The sequence below is a fragment of the Folsomia candida genome, unplaced genomic scaffold, assembly GCF_002217175.1.
Source record: "Folsomia candida strain VU population unplaced genomic scaffold, ASM221717v1 Fcan01_Sc006, whole genome shotgun sequence".
Classification (NCBI taxonomy): domain Eukaryota; kingdom Metazoa; phylum Arthropoda; class Collembola; order Entomobryomorpha; family Isotomidae; genus Folsomia; species Folsomia candida.
The window spans coordinates 5,087,595-5,114,579 of record NW_019091198.1 but is presented as its reverse complement, the minus strand read 5'-3'; the positions used below and the strand labels follow the sequence as shown (position 1 = coordinate 5,114,579).

The following is a 26,985-nucleotide window of genomic DNA, read 5'->3' as shown; positions in this document are numbered from 1 at the left end:
TGGAGGGAATAATATTAGCGACGACACGATACCCTTCTACCAAGCAACATCCAATACACTAATTGTGAGAGATATCCGTCAAACGGGCTTCGTTTTGCTTTGAACTTTCATCCAAGTCGGGAAAAGAGAGACGGTGATAAGGAAGGAGTTCAGTGGCAGACGTGTGGTGTGCACGTTTTCTGCAGCTTTGATTCTCAAAGAAGATTCGATTTGAGACTCCGCAGCACCAGAGGAGGAGAGGCCTTTTCACGCTGTATTGAAAATCAATAATTTGAATTCCTAAGAGTATTTGCACGTGAAATTACTCGAATTATATCGTTCAGTTCAAGTAGAAGGGCTGACAAAAGTTTTTGACGGGTTATAATCTCAATTTAATTAGGTGATTAAATTCTGCAACATTTGCAATTTTCGACGAGAGGTGAACCCTTGATAAAAGTGGCGAGATGGGTCTCCAATTTTTAAGGAAAGGTGAGTTTCTTGTGATATTCGTGTGTGTTCCTTTCTCTTGGAATATTATAAAGTCAAGTTCTAATTTTATGATCAAAGTACAAGTGAAAATTAGATTTCTCAACCCAATCTCTTTTCTAAAAAACTTAATAAAACATGAGAGTCTCACGTTTCACGATGGTGCCTCATGAGATGAGACATCATTCGCCTGGTGTCTCGCTTAAATTAATTACAAATCTAAATCAGTCTGCAAATTTTTGTGAGACAGAGAGTCTGCAGACGACCTTGATGTACTGGCTGACAATTAACCAGTACTATTTGCTGTACAATGTAATAGATAGAGCAAAACCGGGTAGTTGTCCTATGTGTGTGACAGCGAGGAGTGTCACACTTTTACATAAATAACAGCCATGCACTTTACTCTGTAGCTTTTAGAGTGCCAAAAATAAAAGTGTTCGGATTGGCATTTTCAAGATCCCGTCGTGCTGGCGAATTGTCGCCCACTTGTCCCACCCGCATGTTATTATGATACTTGTTCGCATCAAGCATGCTTCCGTTTTCATGAGTCACTCCAAAAAACCACGAACATCCGGAGGAGGGAGCAAGCTAAAATCTGCTCTCTTTCACTAACAGCGAGATACGAACCTTACAGTTTTTTCGGTTCTTTTCTTCCTGAGCCAAATTTCTGTCCTGCACGTAGACATTTCCACGGGAGACAGATAAGCCCCTCTCAGAACCTTGTCTCACTCACCGCATCCCATCCGCCCGTCTGCCGTTGAACTTTTGTTAACTTGGGTCCCGCCTTGGTGCAGAGTGAGATAATTGCGTGATGGTGGTGGCGAACAACAATTAACTCCATTAGATCATCATTCATCACTTCGTCACTATACAACAAGGCCAATACTTCATTGTGCATGCAACGGGGCTGTAAACCACAAAAAAGTGAGTTTGCTTATAAAATCTGTAGATATTGATTCATTCTGACAAGATTTGGAGTGAACTTCAAAATAAGACACACTGCAGTATTGTCATATTTTGCATTGAGTATCTACTGGATAATTTTTCGGTAGTTCAATTATCATCAGGTAATATATCAGGTAATGAATGGAAGTATACAACTTTTTCATGTATTCGTTCTAAGGTTTTCATACATGGGTTTTAAAACATATAGCAGGATTATAAGATTGATTGAAAAATATGGCGTAGAAAGTATTCGGATTTATAAGGTTTAAAGGTGAAAATTGCTAGGAATTTGAAAATTATTAGTGCAGTCTTAATGACAACGCTGCAGTAGTGCTAATAAGTAATGATAAGTGTCATGTCACTAAATAACTGGTGGATCGATAATGACAAATTCCGTCTTTGATTGGGTTTAAACACGGTTTAAGACATTTCAGACTTTCAGAGTGTGTACGTGCAACCACGTTCGCTCTACAACATCCACATTTCACATTTGACTGGTTGCGTACATTTCTCTATTGTTAATTTATTATTATTATTATGTCCTCGCGAGGGGTCAATTAGTGGTCTCTTCGTGAGGATCGAGGTATCAGCTTTCATTTCAGGATAGGTCCAAGCATAATAATAATCCTTAATTCCTACCCTAATTTTGTACTTTTTTCTTTCCATTTTCAGGGAGAACCGGTAGGATGGCGGACAAGAACGGAACGGCTGAAACAACCGATGGGAAAAACGGGACGACGGCAACCGTTCCGAAGGGAATTCTTACCAATCCGCTTCCAATCGCAGCCAGCGGTACCAGTGGGGATCGAGATCCAATGGTGGCGGAGGCTCAATCTGCCGCTAACAACAACATGCCGAACGCCAATTCCAACGCCAAGATTTCGAACGGGCCTGGAATGACGGAGAAGACGCTGCAAGGCGTAGAGATGGCAAGTAGCGAAGCGAGGACGACCCTCATGACTCCTGTAATACTTACTGTTTTGTATTTATTGTCATTTCACATTAGCTATAAAGCCAGCAGCTCATCTGAGTTTTACAAAGCTAATTTTTCAACCTGAATGGAACAAGTGTGTAAAAAAATGAAATGAAAAATGGAATGTTCCACAATTAGATGCCTGTAAAGTACTGAGAATCTTTTGATAGATGATAAATTATATGAGGATGGATAAATCTGTTTTTTTACTCATAAACATTATTGTGCTTACATTGTTTAGGGCGCTCCGGATGTGAAAGCCTCATCTGCTGCAAAACGAAGTAGCCGAATTCGCAGCAGATCTCTTTCCGCCTCGTCAACGGATTCGTACAGCTCCGGTAAGTGTAAGTACATTTTGTATGTTTTCACCCCCCTACAACGAGGACAGAGAGACTAACTTTCCCCTTGTTTCATACCGGCTAGTATTTATTTATGACATACAAAAGAGCCCAATGTCAAATTTTGTAATATGTTGGCAACAGAGAAAATTTGTGACATTTTATGACATCGAGATCAAATTAAGATTATGGATGGTATGAAGATTATTATTACATTTGAAGCTTGGCATTACTGAAATACGTTGTTCATGTCATCAATTGTTCATTTATCGTTAATCAATTTGTTCATCAATTCAATGACCAAAACAGCTTGTCCTTGTCCTAACCGAACCCAAAACCCCAAATTTGCACGAAAAAATCATTCATTACCTGAAATGCGAAAAATATCAGAATGGAAATGGATATTGGTGCTCGTCGTTTGGTTACACGGGCTTTCGTAAATCAATCACACAAGTTATTGATCACAGCTTTACCCGAGCTGCGCTAATTCATACAAATATCCCAAACTCACTAACAGAAATGTGCACTTAAAACCAGGATTGATTTTATTCAGATATGCCTACATACAAGAACTTCTTAGTATACGTGGCGTTTGATTTTCAAATTGAAACCATTTCAAAATTGTTGTGTATATATAGAATATCTGTATGCATATAAAGCCACTCGCCCATTTTATTTGTCTTATATTCGAAATTAACAATAGACAAGTGGTGAAGTTGTGGTAATGGGGTGATGTTCACGATGGTGTAACACGATCAAAGTGTGGTGTGGCCGTAATTAGAACTTTCCTTGTGTTGGGAAACTTTTGAACTGGCTGTTATAATAATGAAATGTCTTGAAGCACACAAACTACATGAAGACAATTCAATTTCGTAGTCATGCACTTTTTGTGAAAGCAATTTTGTTTAAATATCACGTTTCGCTTCTGCCAACGGGAACGGGTCTCGTTAACCAACCTGTCAGAAAACCAAATGTTGGAATAGTTTTTCATTAATATTTTACCATAATTTGGGCTTGGTTCCCCCTTGAACACCTTGAGCTAAGCACTACTTGTCACATTGGGTGAAAGCTAAAGGTGGAACTGGAAAGTGATGTGTGACGATGAATAGTAGAAAGATCGAGGTATCTTTCAGAAAGTAATTTTCTGTCGCATGAGTTGTGATAATGACTTGGAATGCATGAGACTGACTGTTGGGTAACTCCGTCCCTTTTGAGCCCATAGTCTTTCCTCTCTTTTCTATTTTTTTTGTCAATCGTAGCAATTCTGGAGTTACAGATAAGTTTGACGGTTTTGCTGATGAGTTTCGTTGGCCACTGAAATTATGTATGCCAACACTCTGGCAAAAAAAAACCCAAAAGTAAATGACAGGAAGGCCTTTGTCGAATGAATGAGAGAAAGTGGTTGACTCGTCAACTAAAAGTAATGTAACTTTCTCCTTCTCATAAATGAAAGCACACTTTGTGGGTTTGAATAGCAAACTCCTCCCAGTTCCGGTGAAAGTTTCTCTACGCGACAAGAAACCCCTCGACCCAATTCAATTTACAATTGTGAAGTTCGTTACCAGGAAATAGAGCCGTCATGGTCATAGTCTATTTCCGCGACTTGAGGCACCTCAGCAGGAGTTGGACAATGGCATGAACTTGACACACTGCTGAACATGGAGGAAAGACAGAGACCTATTATTTCCTTGTTTTTGATAATAGAAGATACTAATTGCGGATAAGGGAATGAATACAATTCTCCTACTTTCTAAAAGCTAAATTCTTTTTGATCTGACACTGACTTGTCCTTTCTCTCTCTCTCGCGGAAACTTTTATCTCTACTTTAGAAATAACTTGCAAGTTGGCCAAACTTGGATTGGTTTTGGAAAGGAAAGTCAACCATAGACACCAAATTTTTCTATCTCACTTTTGGATCAACTTACTTATTGTGCCACGTAAAACATTAGAGCGACGACCAGATCCTTACATATGTTCCGCATAGCCTGGTCCTATCTAGCGAGAGAAAGTGGTTGGCTGTTGGTAGATACGAACATAGCTGCATCAGAATTCTAACCTTTGACTGCACTGTGCCCCTTTGGTTTCTCTAGTCTCATATATGCACTACTAAATACGTTCTTTTTCCTACATCATTTTGTCTGCGGAATCGACCAACCTTTGATACTGGATGCGGGTAAAAGGGCCACTTGGTAGCAGCTTCTGAAACACATTCACCATCCATGTCCCGGGTTTTCCTCCGTTTGCTGGATAGCTTAGCGTTCTGGATTCTGGTTCTGGGCGAACTCAAAAGCAGGCCCACACCTACAGATTTCTTGTCTAAGGGGAAGGAAAGGATTCAAGAAGTTAGAACTGCTGCAGCCTTCGACTGACTCGGGTGTCTTTTTCGTGGCGTGGTCTCGTTTCTTGTTGAAGCATTTTCACTTTCGGCAAAATTGTTTCATTCATGCAACCGACTGACGATATCCCACCACGATAATCTCTTAAACGGTACAGAGAGGCATCCGTTACCAAACCTATATTTACGTTTCTTGACATTGGCAAGATTCCCAACTGCATAGCACAACTACAAGTGTATTGTAAAATGTTGTTTTGAAGTGATTGTGCAAATCCATGTTTTGTCGTTTCCTCATTACTAGTTTTGCTTTGTGCTGTAAAAACAGTGTAAAATATTCTATATATTGAGGTGTTTTTGGTGTTTTTTTTATAGAAATAAAGGTGAAGATTTTGTGACTTTTCTTCATCATACAAAGTGAAATATTTCAGAGACTCTGAAATTCGTTTGGAAAGGTTCTCTTCCTAATACATTTGCTGGTTGAGTTCATCATCGAGTCACTTTGTCGAGTAATTTAGATTATTATTTTCTGGGCGTCGGAATTCAGTTTGGTAATGAAGGTCACGATCTTGAATTCCTCCATTACCAAGTTATACAAGTTTGTATAATACTGAATGATTATTCCATTCTTAAGAGATCCGACAATCTCCCCATGCCCGACATTTGACATTCTTCCGTATGGTAAGACTCGAGAAGGAAAAAGTGGGATTTCCATTCTCTAATTCATTGCATTAGTTTGTTTGTATCTGTCCGTGTGTCAAATGAATTTCTCAACAGCAGCACATTTCTCCACCAGTAGTTGATAGGTGTTGAGTAGTACCGCAAGTATTACACTGCGTTTATGCAATCTGACTACGTGCTTGAATGAATATAAAGCAGCACTGGCTCTGATTAATTAGCTTAACACGAGGGGCTGAACCAGTTGTGCCTGGTAAATCTGGAATACCGTTTTACTGTCGTTTATGAAGGTGTCGGCTCTGGGTCAGTTTGGGGGCTATTTGTTCTAATGACACACCACTCTGCCTGCTTCCTATCAGCCTAATGAACCGTGTGTCAGATTATTTGTGAATTACAAACCTATGGTTTTCATGTGGTTGTATTTATACACTTGTACACTCGTCCCAGGCAGTTTCACTCAAATAAACCAATGGGAGGATCATTGATACTGCGGTTTGTTGTCGAGCAGGTAGCCCTGCAGTTTCATCTGTTGGAAAATGAAAGTTGTTGGAAAGTTCCTCGTGGACTCTTTGGTTGGCAGTGAGACTGATGGCAATGTTGATCACTGCCGTTTTCATTTTCATTTCTCTTTGGTAATCGAAAGCTCGCCCACTCAACGTTTCCTTGAAGTTGAAGGCGAATGTAATAACTTTATAAATAGTTTCTCCTATTTTATTTTTGTCATGCTGTGGACGTAATTTGTAAATCAGGTGTGGAAGAGGATGGATGAGATAAAGTGAAAACGACAGAAAAGTTGGCTTTATCTCGCAGTATTATGTCCCACGTTCTCTTATCCTACTTGGTTGAGAGCAGAAAAAGTATAAAAAAAAGTTATTCCAAGACTTACCGAACTGAAATGGTGGTGAGTGAGAAGCGGTGAATTTTATACCACTACCTGAGGCATGGTAGAGAAAGCCGAATCTCAATTTTCTCAATATCTTGGTTGGTGGTTGACTGAGCTTGTATGCGTTTTGTATTAAGCTGCTATTATTGAGCTTTGCCGTGTTTCTCTAGTCCCTCTCACACTCAACCGCAATAGTCTTGTATGAACTTCGCTTATGAATTTTCTGAGACGTTAGGGGTGTGCAAAACACAGCAGCAGAAGATCCAGCCACCATAATTCTAATCCATCCTAGTTATTTTTGGCAACGCATTTGTAGAACCTACGAAAGATGATGGATTAGAGTGGAAGCGTTCACGCTTGAATTGTGCTGGTTGGAGTACCTGTTTTATATTCTCATTAAAAGTTAAATGAATGGTGGATTTTGAAGGCGAGTAGTCAAGGGGTGAGTGGAGATGAAATTAGGAGAGCGTCTCTCTCTCTCTCCATCATTGCATCAGAAGAAGTCTCATCGTCGGAGAGACTTTCCCTTCGTATGAGCAATAGAACACGATGTAGCAGCAGCATTTTAACCTTTTGAAAAAAAAGAGTCAGGAGAGCGAAGAACCTGTCATATCGAATTAGTTGTTTCTCATTCCATCATTTTGTCTGGTCCTATTGTCTTGAGCGAGAGAAGAAATGAAAGTGAAGTGAGGAGGGAAAGTTTATGAGGAATTTTTTGTGCAGATGAACATTTTCTCATCAATGTTCTGTAAAGAAGCTGTACAAGAAACTATACGAATCACTGGCAGAATATTACTTTAATTTCACAATCCCAATTGAATTTTTGTGTTCTAGAGGAAATGTGAGATAAAGCAGAAGGTTGTAAATTCAATCAATGACGATATCGGATGACTGGAGAAAGCCATCTCTTCAGTTTTATCCTATATATTTCTCCGATCTTACCCTAGCTAACACACAGCCTGTACAGGCAACGTACCGAGTTGATCACTATCCGCCCCGTACCGGAAATTGTCGCAATATTGTATTTTTTTGTGTACTGCATGATAAATCATCAACGTTGACCTGCAACGGTGGTTGGTTGGGATTCATTTAATTTGATTTTCTTTGTGTATGTACTTATTATTCACAATATCACAATACAATTTAGACTACAATATTCCATCGCAGAGGCAGAATATACGTTTTATTCATACCTGTCAATTCGATTGTTTAGAATGTAAAAATAATCCGTAAGCCGGATGAATTTTCGCAAGACAGCCATGAGCGAGAGTGAAAGAGCTTATTGAAGATTGGCTCTTGTCAGGTAGCACAATGAGAAAGCCGTGTAGACGATATTAAATCATTGTTGTTCTCAACTGACGTCACCTGAAAACCATGCGACATGACTTTCCGAAAAGTGAGACGTTCGAGCAGCCAGTTAAGCAGCATTGTTTGTTGGCTGCGACCACCGCTACGACTACCAATATAAGTTCTTTATTTGAATAATGGTCATAAAAGGATTCATCGTCAGAATCCTTATTTCCACGTATTTCCACAATAGGCTCTTGGTGCTTAATAAAGTCAGATTTATAATATCCGGGAATAAGTCTACCAGATGCATGTCCCCTTAGACTTTGACGTTACAGTCGTCGCATGGATCATATAGTTGAGCAGAAGCCAGACGCTGGCAACCACGGTCAGTCGTGCTGGAATGATAAATTAGGGGAGTCGACACGTTACTGATGTTTTCTAGAATTGAGCTCGACCACCCCGAGTAAGTGGTTAGTGTCCGGAGAATGCATATTGGTTGGGTTTGCAGTTGGCAAATGAGCGGATGCCAGAGAAGACTTTTTACAAGTCAGAGCACGACCAATGTGGCTAAAAGACCAGAGATGTACGTATAATCTGTCAAGAGTTTATACGTTAAACAACCTTTTACTTTTAGTACGTTCTGACGCAAGGTTTTTGTCCTAATTCTTTATTTCCTCACGGGCTGATCCTCCTATCTGATTAATGACATGATGGTGTGGATGGTGAAATGGGTCTGAAAGTTTATAGTTATAGTTATCTTGATAGATATGATTTCGTCTTCACTATTTGCTAGACATGTTTAAAATTCATGTGAACGCATATGATGTGTATATTTTTGATGTAGCGATTAAACGTTGAAAACAAACATATTGAAAGTATGGCACAGGAAGAGTGACGGTATGACAGATACTGTTACATTTGGAGCTGGGTATAAAACTCTGTTTTTGCATTCAAGCATCAATTCGGAGGGGTATTTTATTCGGTCGCTCCATATGTAGGTATATTCGTGGTAATGGAAAAACTAGTGGCATTAGATGGGCGAATTAATTGAACGATTTGATTCTATTTCCACTCGGCAAATTCCAGTTAGTCTTGAACCGGAGTAGCATTTCAGTAATTTGCTAATAAGATTCTTCTATTACTTCTCAGGCTTTTTATCCAGTTTGGACTGAGTGAACACGAACATGACCCTGCTAGCATTTGCTTAAAAGACAGATTGCCGTGCTAATCCATGCATACAAACTGACGCTAATGTGATGGATAAAGATCCATATTCATCGACGTACTCAATTAGTAGCCCATTGCTACTACTTCAATTTGTGTTTTATATGCATGTACACTCAGAGTTCGTAACTGTGTCGGTGAGTCCTTGGTTGTAGTCATGTTGTGGCGACTTATATTTACACAAGATTTTTAATTACAGCGTGAAAAATTAACTATAGCTTGCAAGTCCATTACTCTATTATGACGGGCGGTTTTATATCACTTATTTCCAGACGGGTATATATAGAGCTGAAAGAATATATAAATATTTGGTTGAGCAGCTTATATAATATCCATTACTGGTAGCTCCTGTCAACTGTTTGACACCAAAGAGTTAATTCGGCTGAAAAATATGGTAATGTCAAATGCCCATTGGTACACTTGCAAACTTGGATGGTTTCGCACTGGCTCAAAGCATCTGGCTAAAGAGGATTGCATAAACGGGGAAATTTTTGTAAACAAGTGGTCTTCTGTTTTTTTGAAGCAGTAGTGTCATCCATAACATGTCATGCAAACGTACCTTCTGGCCTATCTCTCAGAGAAAGTTCGAGTCAGTCATGCAAACGGGTAAATCGGGAATGTATCTGGGTTTATATGTATATCTAGTTGTGTTTACTCGATCACTCATGTGTACAAATTTTTCTGAATTTGGTAATTCATTGGCAACAGCGATTTAAACGGCTAAGTAATTCGTTCTTCTAGACTTATTGGGGGGAGAAAAATTACAAAATTTTTAAATAGTCAAGTCAATATTTATAGTTTAAATTTTGTAAAATGGTTTCATTCTACTCAAGTATCCTCTTAAAATGTCAGGTACATAGTAGTGGATGTATTCATTTCATTTACAAGGTATGTTTAATTTGCTGAAATTAATTATTACTGTTGGTTAGTTAATCATCCCTCTAAATACACAACAAAGAGATATTTATTTTGGGTAGGTATACATAATTCATCAATAAAATGGGATGGAAGTAGCGTGACTTGGGCATGTTGTATATGGTTTTAGTCTTCAGCTCATTCATATAGATTTTTTACCCTTTCAACTTATATTGCTTAAAGAACCTTGACAAAATAATTGGACAGTTAACTCTAAAATCAAGGATTTTTTATCTTTTGCATCTGTTTGAGTTGTGATCATTTTTTATATTAAAAATTGAAAGGTTTGCTACCGTGGTTAAAGTCGCACAAAAATGAGATCAATCTAGTATGTATTTATCTAATGCTGACTTTGATGCGCTCCTGTTGGTGCCAAATCATAATTCTTTTTGGCACTGTTTTAGCCAGTACGTGTTAGTTATGCAACCACTTTCAAGCAACATATCAACGACTTAAATGCTTTGATTTGTGTCAGCAGCAGGTTAAAATATTCGATCTGCCGTTGCCCCCATTTACCAAAATCTTTTTTCTACTCATATTATCTCGGATCATCGTGATGTGATTGTAACTCACTTTTACTTGCGTCTCGTTATCCACAAGTTGTTATATCTTTTGTGACTTAAGTGGATGAGTGCTGACGTTAGATTTTTTTTAAACGTATTGATTCCTTGTAACCTTCTAACCTGCAAGGGACCCTGTTACTTCTATGCATTATTGTGAATTTCTACATGCTTACTTTTGAGAATTTACTCGTAAACGAATGCATTTTTCGAGAATAGGATGTTCTTTGGGAAACAGAGATTTCTGGACACTTTCGAAATCACTTTTTACGTGTGAAGGAGAAAGTGGATTGTACTGGAAGTAAGATTATTAAGGACTTTCTCCTACGTAAAACGTAACGTAAAACACAAAATGGTTGTGCTGTAATGCGAAATTCTTGGTTTTTCTTTAGTTCATTGATTTACACTTGAGGTTCAATATACCAAGAATGCAGTATTGCCATTTGGATTTAGTAAGTAGTAGGCAAACAATTCCTATTATTGGTTCAGTCGCCAGCAAAGCAGGAAGAAGACAGCAGTCCGTGTGAATTGCTCCCGTGTATATTATTCTGGATCTGGGTTAAGACTCTGAGTGCACATATTTCTTCCACATCAGCATTACAACACACGTTCAACACGTCATTTATTGGCTGAAATTGAAAAGCGAAAATCCGGAACTATTATTCCTCGACTTTCTCGAGGGTACCGGCGGGGTGGCTTCGTTAGCAGAGTAAAAAACTTGGACTCAATTTGGAGTTATGTGATGTCTTGGTTGTGGTGCTGCTGACTGACTACAAAAGTCCCTCAGTGGTGCTGACTGAATTTCGCCGACTTTGATAACTGCCGTGGTGTTGTTGGATGTCGTCCACGGAGGAGGGATTTATTGCTAATTGCATTCCTAAAACCGGCGTTATCCACTATTTCCCTTCCATGATCCCCCCACACCACATATATATTCCAACCAACCGTGCGCTTTTTCTTCTGAAGTCAATACACTCCACAAAGTGACTCTGCGTATGTATTGATTCATAGAGGAATAGCAAGTACTTGGCATTTGCGACTTCCAAACTCCCAGATCACAATCTATTTTACAACCTTGTCCTTCCCTCAATATTTCGTATAATATATTGCTTGCACATATAGCACGAGAGTATCAAGAAATAATAATAGGTGTGATTGTTCTGTAACAACATTCCTATTATCCTCGTCGTCGTCATATCCGCTGAGCTGAGGTTGACCACTACGCTACCACTCACACTCTCACTGCTGCCAGTGCGTATCCTCACATACACACACACACGACACGACGGTTCTCTCTGACAGTAATTGAACTGGATTCGAGTTCGCCATACGACAAAAAACACGGTCCTAGTGCATAAGTTTCAAATTGTAGGGAGAACACTTTATTAACTGCCAAGTTTCAACTCCAATTCCCACATGGCATCCTCAACGAACAACAATAAAGGAGGGAGTCCCCCACAAGAGGATGACGCTTTGGATTTACATTCCATTCTCAAAGTAAGATAAATGGGGAATTTGCATAGCAAATATTTACTTATGATATTTTTACTAATCATATAATGCTTCCTTTTTGCTGTGCAAAATTATTAACTCGGTCACTAATATAGATACAGGCAGAGCAGAATTATTTACTTACCAATGCAGTGTGCAACTCTAACTCTAGCTACCTATGTTTATTAATAATTACAAAGGAATAACCAAATTAACAAATAGTGCTACATCATTTTCATATTTATTGCTTTCTAAATACCACTGGCTAAAAATATACCTTTCAAGTTTAATCATTGTTTTTATCCTGGAGTTTTGTCTTACTTGTTTTGGCATTTGGTGGATGACGTCAACGTGGGTTATCTACAGTTTTTTTAAACGCGTTGTTCTTTTTCGCACACATGTACAAATTCCAATAGTGTTTCTCCGGATTCGGATCATTTCAAATTTGAAAAGCATGTCCTGGGACTGTTACTCTTGCTCCAAATAATATAGTAACGACCCCATAAAGTTCGTAATTGATTGCACCTATAAATAATTCATCTGCCGTAGTTCGTTCTCATTGGCAAGGAGAATTAAGATGGATATATGGCAGTTGTCGTGAAAAAAACGACGCACTCTGCAGATATTAAGGGTTATTAAGTGGAGATGGGCTAGTTCAGGTTACATGCACTGCACAGAATTTTATCAGTTTAATTGTTTTCGGGTCAGTCCATTCACACTAAAGATCCATCATTTTATTGCGAATTTCGATAGAGTAAAATTTCCTACTGCTAGCATTTATTTACGATCGTTGTATTATTTTTAATAAATACTGACGATGGTGATGGCATCGATAAGGGTGGTGATCGAAGTGTCGACGGCGGAAATGATTTGGATAGTAGTTTGAATTTCTCACACGAAGGAAAAATCGGAATGGTTTTGCTACTGGGTGGAGTCGATTCGTTCAACTGATATATGATTTATGATTTCATGCTGAACACGATCACGGTGATCGCCCATCGCAAAGTGACGGTGTTGCTATATTTATAGTTTTATATCAGAATTTGTAGTCGCAGATGAACATTCGGTAATCTAATTTTGGCAAAGAAGCCTAAATAAATGAGAATGAAATCATCCTGCACTGCACACTCGAGGCTGCGACTTTTGTGTCGTCGTATCATATCAAGTATAAAGATACACTGCTCGGAGGATAAATTCCTAACGGAGAGTTGGGAGTGGATATTTTGCTCTAAAAACGTGTTACAGTTTGCTATATCCAAAGTTATCGACTGATGAAATGATATCCGTAGGTTTACTGCTTCTTGCGTCTCCGAATTTTATTTGTATTTTCATCAATTTCATACAACCAGGGAAAGATTGGCTGAGCATGCAACTGTAGTGGATTAAAAAGTTTATGTTTGCTGTGCTCTCTTACATATCTTGAGTAGACTGGAATCAAGTTAATCGCAACCATGAAAAAATACTTATTGTTTGCTGCTGCAAATAAAGAAAATGACTCAATAATTACAATTGGACGATACGAATAAATTGTTTATTGTTTGCTCTCGTTCATCATTTTTTCTCAAGGATACCCACAGCAGGTGTGTGTGACTACCTATTGCTGTACTGTCACGTGTGACAATTTCATGCATACATGCTGGATAACCTTTAATGGCTAGAAACGCGCATGATTTGGTTATATCAATTTTATAGCGCGGCACACATTTTATTGTTATGTAACAAGAAATATATTGTTTTTGTCTTGCCTCTTAAGATTGGACATTTACTTGGTGCAGATCCTACTAACGATGCAGTCGTGAGACGTGCAAAATAATTTATGTTGTTTTGAGTTGGACGATGGCTTCGCATACCTGACAATAGTAATATCATACATATCGTGATCAGGAGGTTTACGTTTTAGTTTGACCAGAAATTGACAGGCGTTGAACATTTATGTGGTACATTTACGTGTTATGTGTAGCGTGTGGAGTATGTAGATGCATACATGAAATAATCTGTAGGTTTACCCTATAAATTTTTATATGTCATCGTAACCAATCTGGATTTTTATGAAGGTACTTCTCCATTGTCATTTCTTTAATGAATAAATAAAGTCTCGTTGAACGTCGCATGGACAATTTTGTAACTTGTGATATGGAGCTGTTATGATATATTTATAGCAAAAATAATTGGTGCTCAACTTCAGAAACTTTACGTTCATATTGGGGCGAATAAGGGCTTATCGTTAGACTCTGCTAAATACATAATCATCATCAAGTGCACTTATTTTAAGGTTATGTATGTGTACATACGATCCTTCTGATGAACCCTATAGCCATTTGTGCTAATGCATTGAATGGAATGAAGGACCATAATCCACCATTTGAAGGACTCTGTCCTTAATTTTGAGAGAATGGGCGGGTTAGCGGCGATGCCTGACAATTGAGATAAACCCAAATATCTGGATGCCTTTACAGTATAATTAACTCATTCTTTATCTGATTGCATTTGTTCCACACTAATACACACTCTACTTCCCTTCACCACCAAGTGCTTTTGTGTTCTGTTGTCATACTATTGTTGTTTATGCTGTGATATCTCTTCTGCTGAATCTATAACTTCCATGACTTCAAGGAACAACAAACTCATCTATATATTTTGCAAAAGATATACAACACAAATAATTTGCCTAATATCTCTCTTGTAAAGATCTTCATTATTATTATTAACAGGATCAGGTTCTGCCTACCTTGTCCTCATAATGTTGATTCATTAGAGTTTAACTTTGCTTCAAATTACATCTGTTTAATATATCGCTCCTCGTAAACATTTAGAGGCCGCTTTTCATTGTTCTTGTCGTATTTTATGGTTGACGGCAGTGTCGTATAATTTTGCATTCCTGGGATAATTTTGGATTTAATGCGAACCAGAAATGCATCTTGATGCACTAATCCCATAAGCACGTTTCACCTCACTATGCAGATTATGACAGTAAAATGTCATGTACCAAATTGCTGGCTGGCTGGCATTAGGTCACGCCTACAAGTATTCAAACACTGACATTAATATTATTTTCAGACTAGTGCACATGACTATTACTTAATTTTATAGCCATTTTACACCTGTGGAAAATTTAGCAATTATACACAAAGAGAAATAGCATTACTTTTTAGAAATGCATATATATTTTATTTTATACGATTTGCATGCTGCGAGGTCCACTTCATTGACAGCTCGTCCTATTATTGCAGTCGATGAGTTATATGTTTTATGTTTTGAGAGTGAGAAAGATTTATAAGAGGCCTTTTAACTTGGGCGTCTGCAAGAGGAAACGAATCTTATCCTATCACCCATGTGCAATTGATTTTAGCACACGTTGCATAAAGTTGTCATTGTTTATCATCATGAATGGTCTTCGATTCCAACAGACAGGTTATCTCTGGTCATAGTGTAATTGGCAATAAGGGACAACATGAGTTGTAAGATTGTTGCATCATCATCGCCTGTAGTGGGTGATACCACAACTAACAGTAGTTGTCAACAGTAGTCCACATTAAGTCGGCTCGATTACCTCTGCTGATTCTGATGCGATATGTATGGTGCAGGGGAGAAGCGTAAAAAGTGAACCAGTCAAAAAGGAATCACTTCATGGAATAAGAAATACTATGATTATTGTTCGGTTTGAAGGTGCATTAATTTCTTTACTTGAGTTGATTGTAAACTATGACAGACAACAACTGCCAATAACTTTAAGAAGCAGAACTAATCAGCAGAATAACAATGAGCACCTTCGCCTCAGAAGCGATCCACCATGTTTACTGTCTCACAGTCGAGGACGGCATGGATCTAATTTTCTAGATCATTCATGATTTTATATCGACACAAATCGGCTCTATGGTGCTCATTATAATAGAATTGCGTAGCGTGTAATACCAGTCTCGTCGACAAGTTGATTGGCCATAACAATTTACTTGCTATTATTGACATCTACAATGTCGTGTGTCCTGCAATGAGATATTAATAGAACTGATCACAAATCTAAATACTTTGTTGGAATGAGTGTTTGACATTTGAATTGAAATAGTGTTTCTAACAAATTGCAATTTGTTAACACCATGAAAATTATTGTGGACTTGTTTCCTACAACTAGTAGATAAGTGCAAGTAAATTGGTGTAGTTATCAAATGACTCGGTGCCAAAGTTCAACTGACAAATATTGGATTTGACAATAATACAAAATATTATTAGGTATACATGACATAATAAAATGAGCTAATGTGAGGAACGGCATAAAAGTCAGGGAAAAGAGTATTGCGTAGAGATTGCGTGATTGTTTTATTAGCTTGTTTTTATCTAAATGGAAGATCATTGTTTATAATCATTCGAGTGCCTGAGTAATTCTAATCTACTTCACGAGACGGAAAACAATCCATTGCGCATCATTAGAACGTGCCGTTCTTCCTGTGACAAGTATAAAGTTGTTCATTTTCATTGCATACACACACTTATTCTGCGTTTGTTTACAGACGGCAAACTTTGCTAAGCGTCGTAGGTTGTGGTTAGTTGTGTCTGAAGAAGAACAACAGAGACACGCTAGCTTGGCAAGGACGCAGAACTTTACATTAGCCCAATATTATATAATAAAATTCTGTCACTTTACTTTCAGTGTGAGTTTAGCCGTGCTTATATTTGAGATCATTTTGTAAATCTGTTTTATCAAAGGATATATAAAAACACTATTGCGTGCTTTTTTCATTTCTCGGAAGTGTTGGAAATAAATTGAGAGGAATGATTTCAAGTTTAATAGAATAGCGAAACAGTGAAAGTGACGGGTTGATTTATATCTGAGGTGTGTGTGTGTGCTTGAAATTGCCTGTGGTGCACGATGGTGTGAGGTTTATCCTCCTTCGACAAGATCATCCAAGTAGAAGTCAATTTAGCTTGAACAAATTTTGTCTTCACTTAACCTACTGCCTACCGCAATTTTCAGTGTGTACCACGTTTCCTATATCCGGTTTCAGTTGTACGAAGAAGATTATTTGTACGTAATATTTAATTTTGGTATCATTGGCAAAGTGCTATACTGAGTCTTTGTTGCGAAAGAGGATTCGACAAAAACGTATCTGTTTTGATTGTGCACGTTGGAATGTACTTCCGTAATTGCATATGTGTTACTCGGACGTAAAACTTAGTTGTTATAACGTTTCGTGATCTGATTTTTAAGTCTGCATTTCGCCGGACTTGGAAGAGGGTTCTACTATTATAAACTCTGGTCGGTACTGAATAAACTTCACTCTCCAAATCTTCTTACTCTGCGTGTGGTGACTGCGGATTTTTCAAAATTTCTAACCGAATTCAGCCGTTCAACAACCGTTCATTAAAATGCTTCCAAACCGTTCCAAATTAGGAACCAGTCCCCTGGTCTTCAATAGCGGTATCTCCTCTGCTCTCCCAGAGGTAATTATGCAACGCATCAAATCATGTCATGTCTATCGTATTACTACATCATGTGCATCCTAATCGGTCGTAAAACGGAATGTCGTCGTATTTTTTTGATGTGTGTAAAATATCGCGATTGAATCATTGGTGTATTTAAGTGTATTAAATGGGTGTAACTGGGAGAATATGCTCTCACTCAATGTTTTTATGCATAGTCTGAGGATGAACACTAATTAGCATTCTAACCTTTTATAATTTTGCCTGAAATTATGCATCTAAATACATATGTTGATGATGATGATGAGAACGAAGTGTTTTAGAATACACATTTTCCATTGATTCATTTTTCTTGTGGTGACATGCTGTCTGCCAGTGCCTGGGAATGAGAATTGCTCTAGAATTTGTGTATTGGCTTTAAACTGTAGTCTTTTTAATGCTTCTTTCTGAGAAGTCATGTTTTTGTGCTTTGTTTATTTACTCATTCACTGCTAATGTAATAAAGAGCTTTTTGTGTAGTAGTCGTTAAGCCATGTATGGTTTGGTGGTCTATTTGGGCGGAACTGTAGTAACAAGTGTTCAAGTGTGCATGTTTTGATACCAAATTCAGGTACCAGAACGGCTTTTGGCTGGAGGAGCCGCTTTCAAAGATCGGAACCGTCGACGTATGAGTTTACCAGCGTCTTGCCGGTATTTGGATGCAGCTGCTAAAAAATCGCAACATCAAGATTCACGTCGATCATCTGTGGCATCAATTTGCTCCACTTCGTGTAAGAATATCTTATACTTTAATATGAAATAGAAACAGCATGACTTTGTCATTTGCAATCTTTTACAAAATAAATTGAGCAAATCTTTTGACGGTTATTACTGGTGGATAAATGTAATTAATTGTTAGAATATTTGCAATTAGTAGAAGTTGAGGGCTTCAAGAAATTGGGAAATAAGTCAACTTATAGCCCTCAGACTTTTAAAGCATCTGTCTACTTATATACGTAGTCTTGTGAAAAATCTGGTTTTCGAGTTACTTATTTACTTTAGTCGTCGTAACGCGATTAATGAGTGGGCTTTATTCGATATTGTTACACAATTTCTGTCTGGGTGCTGGTGATGTGAGTCAGCCAAAAGTGACACATTGAAATTTCATTATTGATTTACATTGAGTTGGAACAAAGTTGTCGTCCTTTCTTGCTTAAGTTTTTGCTTTAATTAAAACTTTTAGTAGGATATTTACTGCCTACATTATTTACATGTGTATGTACATGTGAGTCTGCACACTTCTACTCGCATCCATCTCAAAACTTTCAGAGTTATTATTGTTCTTTTATCGTAGTTTTATAATGGTAAAATTATGCGGTTTTTGTTCTGTAGAGACGTGTCTAAATTTTCAGATATAAATCCTTGTGTGGGGTTTAAAGGCAAAAATTATTTACCAGTCATATGTACATAATATTTTCACTTTGTTTTATTCCTCCTCTCGAGGAAAGTCAAGAATAATATAGACGGATCCTAAAAAATGAGATGGAATATTAGCATTCCATTTGTGTGCAAGAATAGAAGTCGTTTACTGACGGGAAAAAGAAGCCATATCTTCTTTGTTCAGAGTGTTCCCATACTCAATCTTTTTATTAAGACAAACCTAGATTTATTACGAGGCATGAGCGGATGTTGCTTCACCAAAATTTCTGTCGAGATTTTACATTCAACACTTTACTGTTTTGAATTACGTTTTTCATTCCCTTGTATGTGTACATACAAATGCACACTCTGAAAAAAACTTAAAAGTTCGTGTCTCTCCCTTTTCTTCACGTCGTGATGTACATTTTAGTAGGAAATTTGGCTTTTCTTATGGCTTGAATTTTTTTGTAGTATTACGTATAAGGTGCTCACAAACTGGTTCAAAACTGGCTCAAAAACGGGCATATGGATCTCTGTACAAGTTTATACTTCGAGATGACAGAAGTTGTCTGTTTCATGTCTTTCAAATTTGTGTCAATAAATGTTACCAGGAATTTTGTAACAAGAATGTATGGATGTGTACACTATATTGTCGGGCGAAATCAAAGTAGAGTTTGTGTATTTAGTTCACGAACCCGAAAGATATTGGTCCAAGTCGTATAATCACCAATTTTCTATGCTGCCATCCCCAATATTGACCCAGTCTTTCAGATATGTAGTCCTCTCCCTTTTAAAGTCCATGATATGAAATCACGACACATGATACGAAATCTAATAAAACATTTTCATGTATAGCCTCTTACACTGGGAGCAGTTCCGATGAAGAAGACATTAGTCCACGGGACAAGCAGCAAAAGAACAGCAAAAATTCAAATGATTTTTGTGTTCGAAATATTGACTTGCATGGTTTCGGTAGAAGGGAGATCGAAATTGCGGAGCAAGGTATTTAATTCATTTAAAATCTTTCCTTCTATTTTCTGATTTTGTTTGGTTTCAAGAACCAAATAAAACCAGAGAGGAAACGAATTAAAATATTTCTATTGTATGTCATTTTTTTCATTTCGATGCGAAGAAATGCCCGGAATTTTTGCCTTGAGAAAACGTGCTTCGGATGACAAGCCTTTGAAAGGAGCCAAAATTGTTGGATGCACACATATTAATGCCCAAACTGCGGTAAGAATATTTAACGTCCTTGTTGTCAACAGATAAAGCAGAATTATAAAATATTTTCCTCCGTGGTTCTAGGTATTGATCGAAACCTTGCGTGAATTGGGTGCACAAATTCGTTGGGCTGCATGCAACATTTATTCTACTCAGGTAGAGTTATCCCTATTTAGAATTTATTTCTGAAAAATTAACAGATTTGGTCTTGTTATTCGTAGAATGAAGTTGCTGCTGCTCTTGCTGAAGCAGGTTAGTGTTCAATGTTGGTTCAAATTTCATGTTAACGTTTACATATCAAGACGTCACGTTTTCTAAATTTGTTATATGATCGCATACTGAAATTTGAGAGGCTTAAAATTTTAGTGGAATTATGTTTTACTTTTGCAGGGTTTCCGATATACGCCTGGAGGGGCGAAACGGAAGAAGACTTTTGGTGGTGTATCGATCGCTGTGTTAATGCGGAAAATTGGCAACCCAACATGATTTTAGATGATGGAGGGGATGCTACCCATCTGATGCTCAAGAAGTATCCAGCAATGTTTAAGCTGATTAAAGGTACCAATTTGCCTCTCTGGATGTATTTTTATTTATGTTTTAAGAGAGTCGCCCATTATAAAACTGCATTTGTAGGAATCGTGGAAGAAAGTGTGACTGGGGTTCACCGATTGTATCAACTCTCGAAAGCTTCAAAGCTAACAGTCCCTGCCATGAATGTCAACGACTCTGTAACGAAAACTAAATTTGACAATCTATACAGTTGCAAGGAGTCCATCATCGACAGGTTTGTTTTCTACATTTTTTTCTATGCTAAATGGTTTGTGAGATGTCTGTATTATTTTGTCTTCAAGTTTGAAACGGTCAACTGATGTGATGTTTGGTGGAAAACAAGTGGTTATTTGCGGTTATGGGGAGGTTGGGAAAGGATGTTGTCAATCCTTGAAAGGACTTGGATGCGTGGTCTATGTAACTGAAGTCGACCCAATTTGCGCACTTCAAGCCTGGTACAACAAACTAATTGTCTATAATCTTGCTCGAGTGCTACTAATTTTAAGTTCAAATTTAAATAAACAATCAACTTATTGCAGTATGGATGGATTCCGTGTCGTAAAACTGAACGAAGTGATAAGAACCGTAGATATCGTGGTGACTGCAACGGGGAATAAAAATGTAGTGACCCGAGACCACTTGGATAAAATGAGAACTGGTTGCATCGTCTGTAACATTGGACACTCAAACACGGAAATTGATGTCGTAAGTCACGAAAGTAGCGAATAAATTCGGAAATGTACAGTGATAAAATATATCTAATTATTTGTACTTTATGTCAATCCAGGGAAGTCTACGATCGCCAGAGTTGACATGGGAGAAAGTTCGCTCTCAAGTTGATCACATCATTTGGCCTGATGGAAAACGAATCATATTAATCGCCGAAGGGCGTTTGATCAATCTCACTTGTTCAAGCATTCCATCATTCGTCGTCTCTGTTACGGCTGCGACACAGGTGTGGCGTGATTAAGTTTTACTTAGCATTTTGTCATGTGAAAATTTTTAATGGATTTGTAATTAATTGGGTAAGGCTTTGGCTCTGATTGAGCTGTTCAACGCTCCACCTGGAAGATACAAGTCCGATGTTTATCTTCTTCCAAAGAAAATGGGTATGGCTTCACTTTCATTTCAGAGTAGCTGCTATATATATATGCTCAGCAAAATAATCAGAATTTAGAAATATTTTAAAATAATGTATCATGCATAAAATAGATGAGTACGTGGCGAGTCTACACTTGCCAACATTTGATGCGCATTTGACAGAATTGAGTGAGGATCAAGCCAAGTATCTGGGTCTCAACAAGGCTGGGCCGTTCAAGGTATGAATCTGTGATTAACAAACTATTTTTAGTCTATAATCTTATTAAAACTTTGTTTTTCTTTACAGCCAAACTACTATCGCTATTGATGATATCATGACATTCAGACTAGCTCTTCCATGTCAATGTTGTAGCATTGTACTGCATAAAATTGGCCAAATTTTCATCCATGTCATTCACTTTACATTGTGTTTTAAATTCCTAGTAAGTTAATTTGATTATAATTTGAATTAATTTGTAATGCATCCATCACAGTAGTTGGAGGAAAGGATATAACTTTTTGCGGCCATGGATTATAAATCTCAATTTACTGTTAATTAGAACTAAAACTAAGTTGTTCTTAGATTGTTAGTGTGTACCTTAAATGTGTATGTTGAATGTATCTAATTGTCAAGTTCTTGCTAAATCGTTTTGAAAATTTCAAAAAAATGTACATCTTGATCTTAATCTGTAACTCATAATAGGTTCTCTAAATGTGGTCTGGCTAGTTTATATCTAACATAGCTCAGTTGTTACATAATGTCCCCATATGATCTTGATTATGTGCGTCGAAAAGATTGAATTCTGTTATTATCTATCTCAAACTTGTTAACTGAATATCTATATATGCATATTATGCAAAATATCTGATTTGATGAAATGACAGAACAACCTTGTCCCCTGTCTTAACTACTATCCATGTCGTAAATAGTTATGACAATGCTTGTATTCATAAAATTCATTTATTCAATGAGTGTATTATTATGTCTTAGTATTAAAGTAGTTATTAGTCTTTGGATAATTTAGTGTGAAATTAGCCAACAATACAAGCCTTTACGAACTATATAAAGACCAATTACTGCAAAAGAAGATTGAAGTCTTACAATTACCAATTGTTACCAATGACTGTTTTAGCAAAGAAACACACCATAAAAATTATACGCATAAAAAAGATTTTTAATTTGAACAACGACTCTCTATATTTAAAAATTATATATGATGGTAATAAGGATTTCAAACAAATTCAATTGTAATATCTGATGAAACTATTACGCATTCCAGTGAAAAACTTCTTGTCAATTCCTGAGATAGTCTAATCTTTAAGATTTTACATATCTTGTCATCATTGCCATTGATTATAATGTTGACTATAATCATTGTGTGGTGCATCCACCATTGGCTCTGTTATTTTAACATTTTCAATTTTAAACTAATCTGTAAATTTTTCTTTGAACCCATCTTTATAAGATGAACATAAACACTACCCAAATATACATATGTTACGTAAGTGAACCTTGTGGTAGGTTACATGTCTAAATCAACGTATTATACAAGCTATTATTTCCTACATTTAATTTAATCGGACGTTTGAATCAACAACTATTCATTCTACGTTTAACTAATTAATTGATGAATTGCACGAGTCCTACAACATGCGAATTATTATTGTAGTTAATGTTGTATATGAATTTTAGTGTACTAGCAACGTCCAAAAACACGACATTGACAAATACTTATGAATTAGAATAGGCCAAAATGTCCAGTATGTATGTAGATATCATCAGAACTACGACTTTCAATTTCAAGATACATAATCTAAAGCTCAATTTGCTAGGAATTTTTTAGAAATTCACCACACACTGACTGTGAATATGTCGATTGAAATGTATCAAATATTTTAAATTAAAATTATTTGTGAGGTGAAATGATTTTTAAACAAACAATTACAACTTCTTTACAAATATGACCAACCAATTTGAAATATGAAACACCAGTAATCAAAAATCATGAATCTTCACAAAAAATTGGAAACTTGAATATAAAGCCTTCATACAAACTTGATGTGAAAAACTGTGTTTCAATTCGGTGTGTTGTTAGTACGGTATATGTATTGTGGTATCTGTACTTGTAAGAGTTGTTTTGTTTTCAATAAAGTGATATGAAATTCTATGGTGTGTAGTAAAAAAACATGTTCTTATTTCCTAGAATTTTACTCATATGACAAAACATTGGAGCAAAACCATAAATCGCATAACTACCAAAAAAGTCCACTTTAAAATAGGAGGTGTATTAACTGGAGTTGCAGAAGATGAAATATAATTTTGCTGTCTCTGTAAAGCCAACGGTGAAATGAGATCACTTTTGTTTGAAAAATATGTAGTTACAGGGTCCAACTCAGGATCAGTGTCAAACTCGTCATCTAATTCCAATGCTCTAGAGTTGTGTCGTCTCTCGTTAAAAGGAACACTTTGCACTTGACCTTTCTTCTGAAATCTCAAATTTAAAATGGGCACGTTTTTGTTGCTGGTATTTGTTTGATGATCATGTTGAAGAGTGTGCCTTGTTGCAGTTATGGTTTTGACCCTCTGCGCGTCTCGGTGAATCTTGTCATATAAAATTAGTGGAAATAAGTACAAGCCAATTTCTCATATACGCTTTCTCATGCATGACATAAGTAATCTAGATTCTCACAATTTTCCCAATGTTCCCAAAGGGTAACGCAGCCATCAATGGTTGACGAATTTCCTTTTGCCAAACGCAACGCAACGTCTTTGCCAAATCGGTCGCCTCTTGAATCGTTGGATCGGTTTGGATGAGGAGCGTGTTTTCAATGTAAACTTCATTGTCTGGAAATGTGAAACATCATTTGAGATCGCATTTGTCCTCGACACCTACGCACTAGCTACTCCAATGTGACAATCACAAACAAGTACGGGTATTTAGAGGTGTGTTGTGTATGTGCTCGTATGTGCATTGAAAAAGCAGTCCCAAATTTGTAGAGCATCGTGGGAAAATAATTAACTACATTTCCAAAATCGTATAATGGTTACCGTTGCTTTTATCTGTTGTTCGCGTGTCGTTCCTCTTCTGCTGTTTCACAGAAGGTGCTCCTTCATAGTAAACTGTGCCACATTCGTTCATTGGAATCAGAAAACTGCAAGAGAGGATTGGAAATTGGACCTTTTTATTATTTATATCACCAACAGCAAACCAACGACGAGTCACTGTGTCACACACTCAAGAATTAGTTTACATGCATGAGAATTGGATTGTGTCTCCTTCGTTTTGAGGGAGGATGACTCGTCATAATGTAATAAATTGTGGCTAATCAGAGTGTGTGACAATTCCTTTGTCTCATTCGAATTCAACGCACTTATGCATAATACTATACTTAAATATGTATGTAGATACGCGTTGGCACTACTTTTGTACAGGAGCTACCCTATTTAGGGTAACTATTAACATAATATGTGTCTTAAGCGTAACCAACCACCTGAAATTTGTTCCACTAGGCTCCATGCCTTTAGTTGGACCATCATCATCATCCCTGTGAGATATGTATCTACACTTGCTTGTTTCGTAATGACCTAGAAATTAGATAAGTAAAATTGTAGGAAAACATACACCAAATCAGACCAAACAACCCTTTAAAAACCTACGAGACAAGAATCTCAAGTACCATTCGAGTAAGCGATGCCAGTGAATGGCACTTTAAACCAGAGTTTGACACTGATACCTTCTCGAGTACATTCAGCATGCAACTCCTTCAGCAGGGGTGGCTCTCCATGATTTATGCTGATACAAGTCACAAACGCTGCTAGCAATGTGACCTTAAAGGATGAATTTATACTGCTCAGGTTTAAAATGCAGGCCATGAAAATTTGTCAACAAACCACACACTCACCCAAATCAAAGGAACTTGTCCAATTCCTAGTTTTCGTTGTCCAGCACGGTAAAACTTTGCACTCAAACATTTCGCTGAAAGGTCAGGCATTTCACTTCACGACACACTTCAGAAGGGAAAAAGGACCAGACTAGAACTGAGAACTGGCCAACAAGTTGATTTTCCTGATAGATTCGAATCGATGATTAACCCTCGCCTCCCTAATTGCAAATGATGCCGTTATGACGTGGGAGAGAAACAATGTTTATTGAACCCGAGAGGAGATGGAGGAGGAGTGAGGGGTATGAAATTCCTCACATTATTGTCCAAGGCAGCCGAACTCGGGAAGAAGAGACGAAACGATACACTTATTATTATTCGACTGATATTTCCGATACCACAAATGGAGAAGGATGCATAAGAAGAAGAAAAAAATTGCTTGCACCAATTTAACGCTCTGACTCTTGGACTTGCAACGCTGAAATGAAACCGAGTTGAGCTTGACAACTTTGACAACTGAATAAAAGATGTGCACTTTTCCTTGAGTGAGTGATTTTTTGCGTTCGTATGTAGTAGTAGTAAAGTAGTAATAGTAAAGTGTGGCATAACATGATCACATTTGGCCTGTCACAGTCCACGATGCAGCTCTGCTTTAAACTTCATTTATGTTCATGTTACGGTGGTCAGCCAATGTCACGCCACGGTAAGAATAAAATGCGGATTTACTGTTCACGATATTCAAGCAGCACTGTACAAAAGTAGAAGAAGGTTGAATAATTCAAGTGCAACTCGGCTTCCTGTTCGTAATTTCCAACATTCTGATTGTCAGAGATTTTGCTACAATTTATCGACACACTGATTTGCCTCACATACATACAGAACTAACCAAACTATTGTTGCACAACTACTACCTTCGAGACGTATTATATTATATCTTACTGTCATCTCATTTACTATCATCGGCAGTTCGTTGGGATGCAGGAGTAAAGGCAATCTTAGTTATTGGCGTATGTATAGTATGGACATATGTATGTGTGTATGTATGTATGTAGGCATATCTAAATTGAGCTCATTTATTGCCATAGTATAATTTTCCGTAGATCTATTCAGCACGAATCAAGATTTCATAGAATTTATTCAACCACGTTGAACTATTTACGTAAATTTAACTGTAAGATCTGACTAAAAATGATGCCCAGCGGGGTGAGACCGTCCTCCGCAACGACCCGTCACGGCCGATTTTTCCAATTATTCCTAAGGGGGCTTGAGAAATGAGTGAAATACTAACCCAATCAATTTACTTAAACCATTTAATGCATAAATTATTGATCACATATCTACATTCC

The 26,985-nt window shown here is 37.4% G+C and overlaps 2 protein-coding genes across 9 annotated transcripts in view; one reads left to right on the top strand and one right to left on the bottom strand.

The window, feature by feature from the left end:
- The window catches only part of LOC110851462 (adenosylhomocysteinase-like 1), a 29,750-nt gene extending 5,825 nt beyond the window's left edge, over positions 1-23,925 (top strand). Inside the window, exons 1-15 of one of the 6 annotated variants that reach the window (XM_035852561.1) lie at positions 223-468; positions 2,083-2,375; positions 2,625-2,727; positions 19,763-19,909; positions 20,040-20,140; positions 20,213-20,284; positions 20,350-20,380; positions 20,519-20,686; positions 20,762-20,912; positions 20,980-21,132; positions 21,217-21,382; positions 21,465-21,632; positions 21,708-21,786; positions 21,890-21,996; positions 22,065-23,925. In XM_035852561.1, the coding sequence (XP_035708454.1) occupies positions 444-468; positions 2,083-2,375; positions 2,625-2,727; positions 19,763-19,909; positions 20,040-20,140; positions 20,213-20,284; positions 20,350-20,380; positions 20,519-20,686; positions 20,762-20,912; positions 20,980-21,132; positions 21,217-21,382; positions 21,465-21,632; positions 21,708-21,786; positions 21,890-21,996; positions 22,065-22,085 (1,785 nt within the window). In that variant the 5' untranslated portion in view covers positions 223-443 and the 3' untranslated portion in view covers positions 22,086-23,925. The other 5 variants (XM_022099240.2, XM_022099242.2, XM_022099241.2 and 2 more) reach the window with 5 other exon arrangements.
- Positions 23,625-26,674, bottom strand: LOC110851463. Of its 3 annotated transcripts, none has more exons than XM_035852563.1 (6): positions 25,661-26,674; positions 25,493-25,586; positions 25,250-25,343; positions 24,807-24,910; positions 24,448-24,602; positions 23,625-24,359 (listed from the first exon to the last, which is right to left on the bottom strand). In XM_035852563.1, exons 1-6 carry the CDS (start codon positions 25,748-25,750, stop codon positions 23,970-23,972), a joined length of 927 nt encoding a protein of 308 aa, XP_035708456.1. In that variant the 5' UTR covers positions 25,751-26,674; the 3' UTR covers positions 23,625-23,969. The 3 variants fall into 3 exon arrangements, with proteins under 3 accessions (XP_035708456.1, XP_021954935.1, XP_021954936.1); XM_022099243.2 differs by having other exon boundaries at positions 25,436-25,586; positions 25,661-26,510; XM_022099244.2 differs by lacking the exon at positions 25,493-25,586 and having other exon boundaries at positions 25,661-26,509.
- Positions 26,675-26,985: the final 311 nt, after the last annotated feature.

What these genes read in the sequence shown, in the direction of transcription:
- LOC110851463 (XM_022099243.2), bottom strand. Translation starts at nt 25,750, where the DNA reads ATGCCTGACCTTTCAGCGAAATGTTTGAGTGCAAAGTTTTACCGTGCT. An exon ending in GACAAGTTCCTTTGATTTGG is followed by an intron (nt 25,587 to 25,660) that starts GTGAGTGTGTGG and finishes TCATCCTTTAAG; the next exon opens with GTCACATTGCTAGCAGCGTT. An exon ending in TGGCATCGCTTACTCGAATG is followed by an intron (nt 25,344 to 25,435) that starts GTACTTGAGATT and finishes TCTAATTTCTAG; the next exon opens with GTCATTACGAAACAAGCAAG.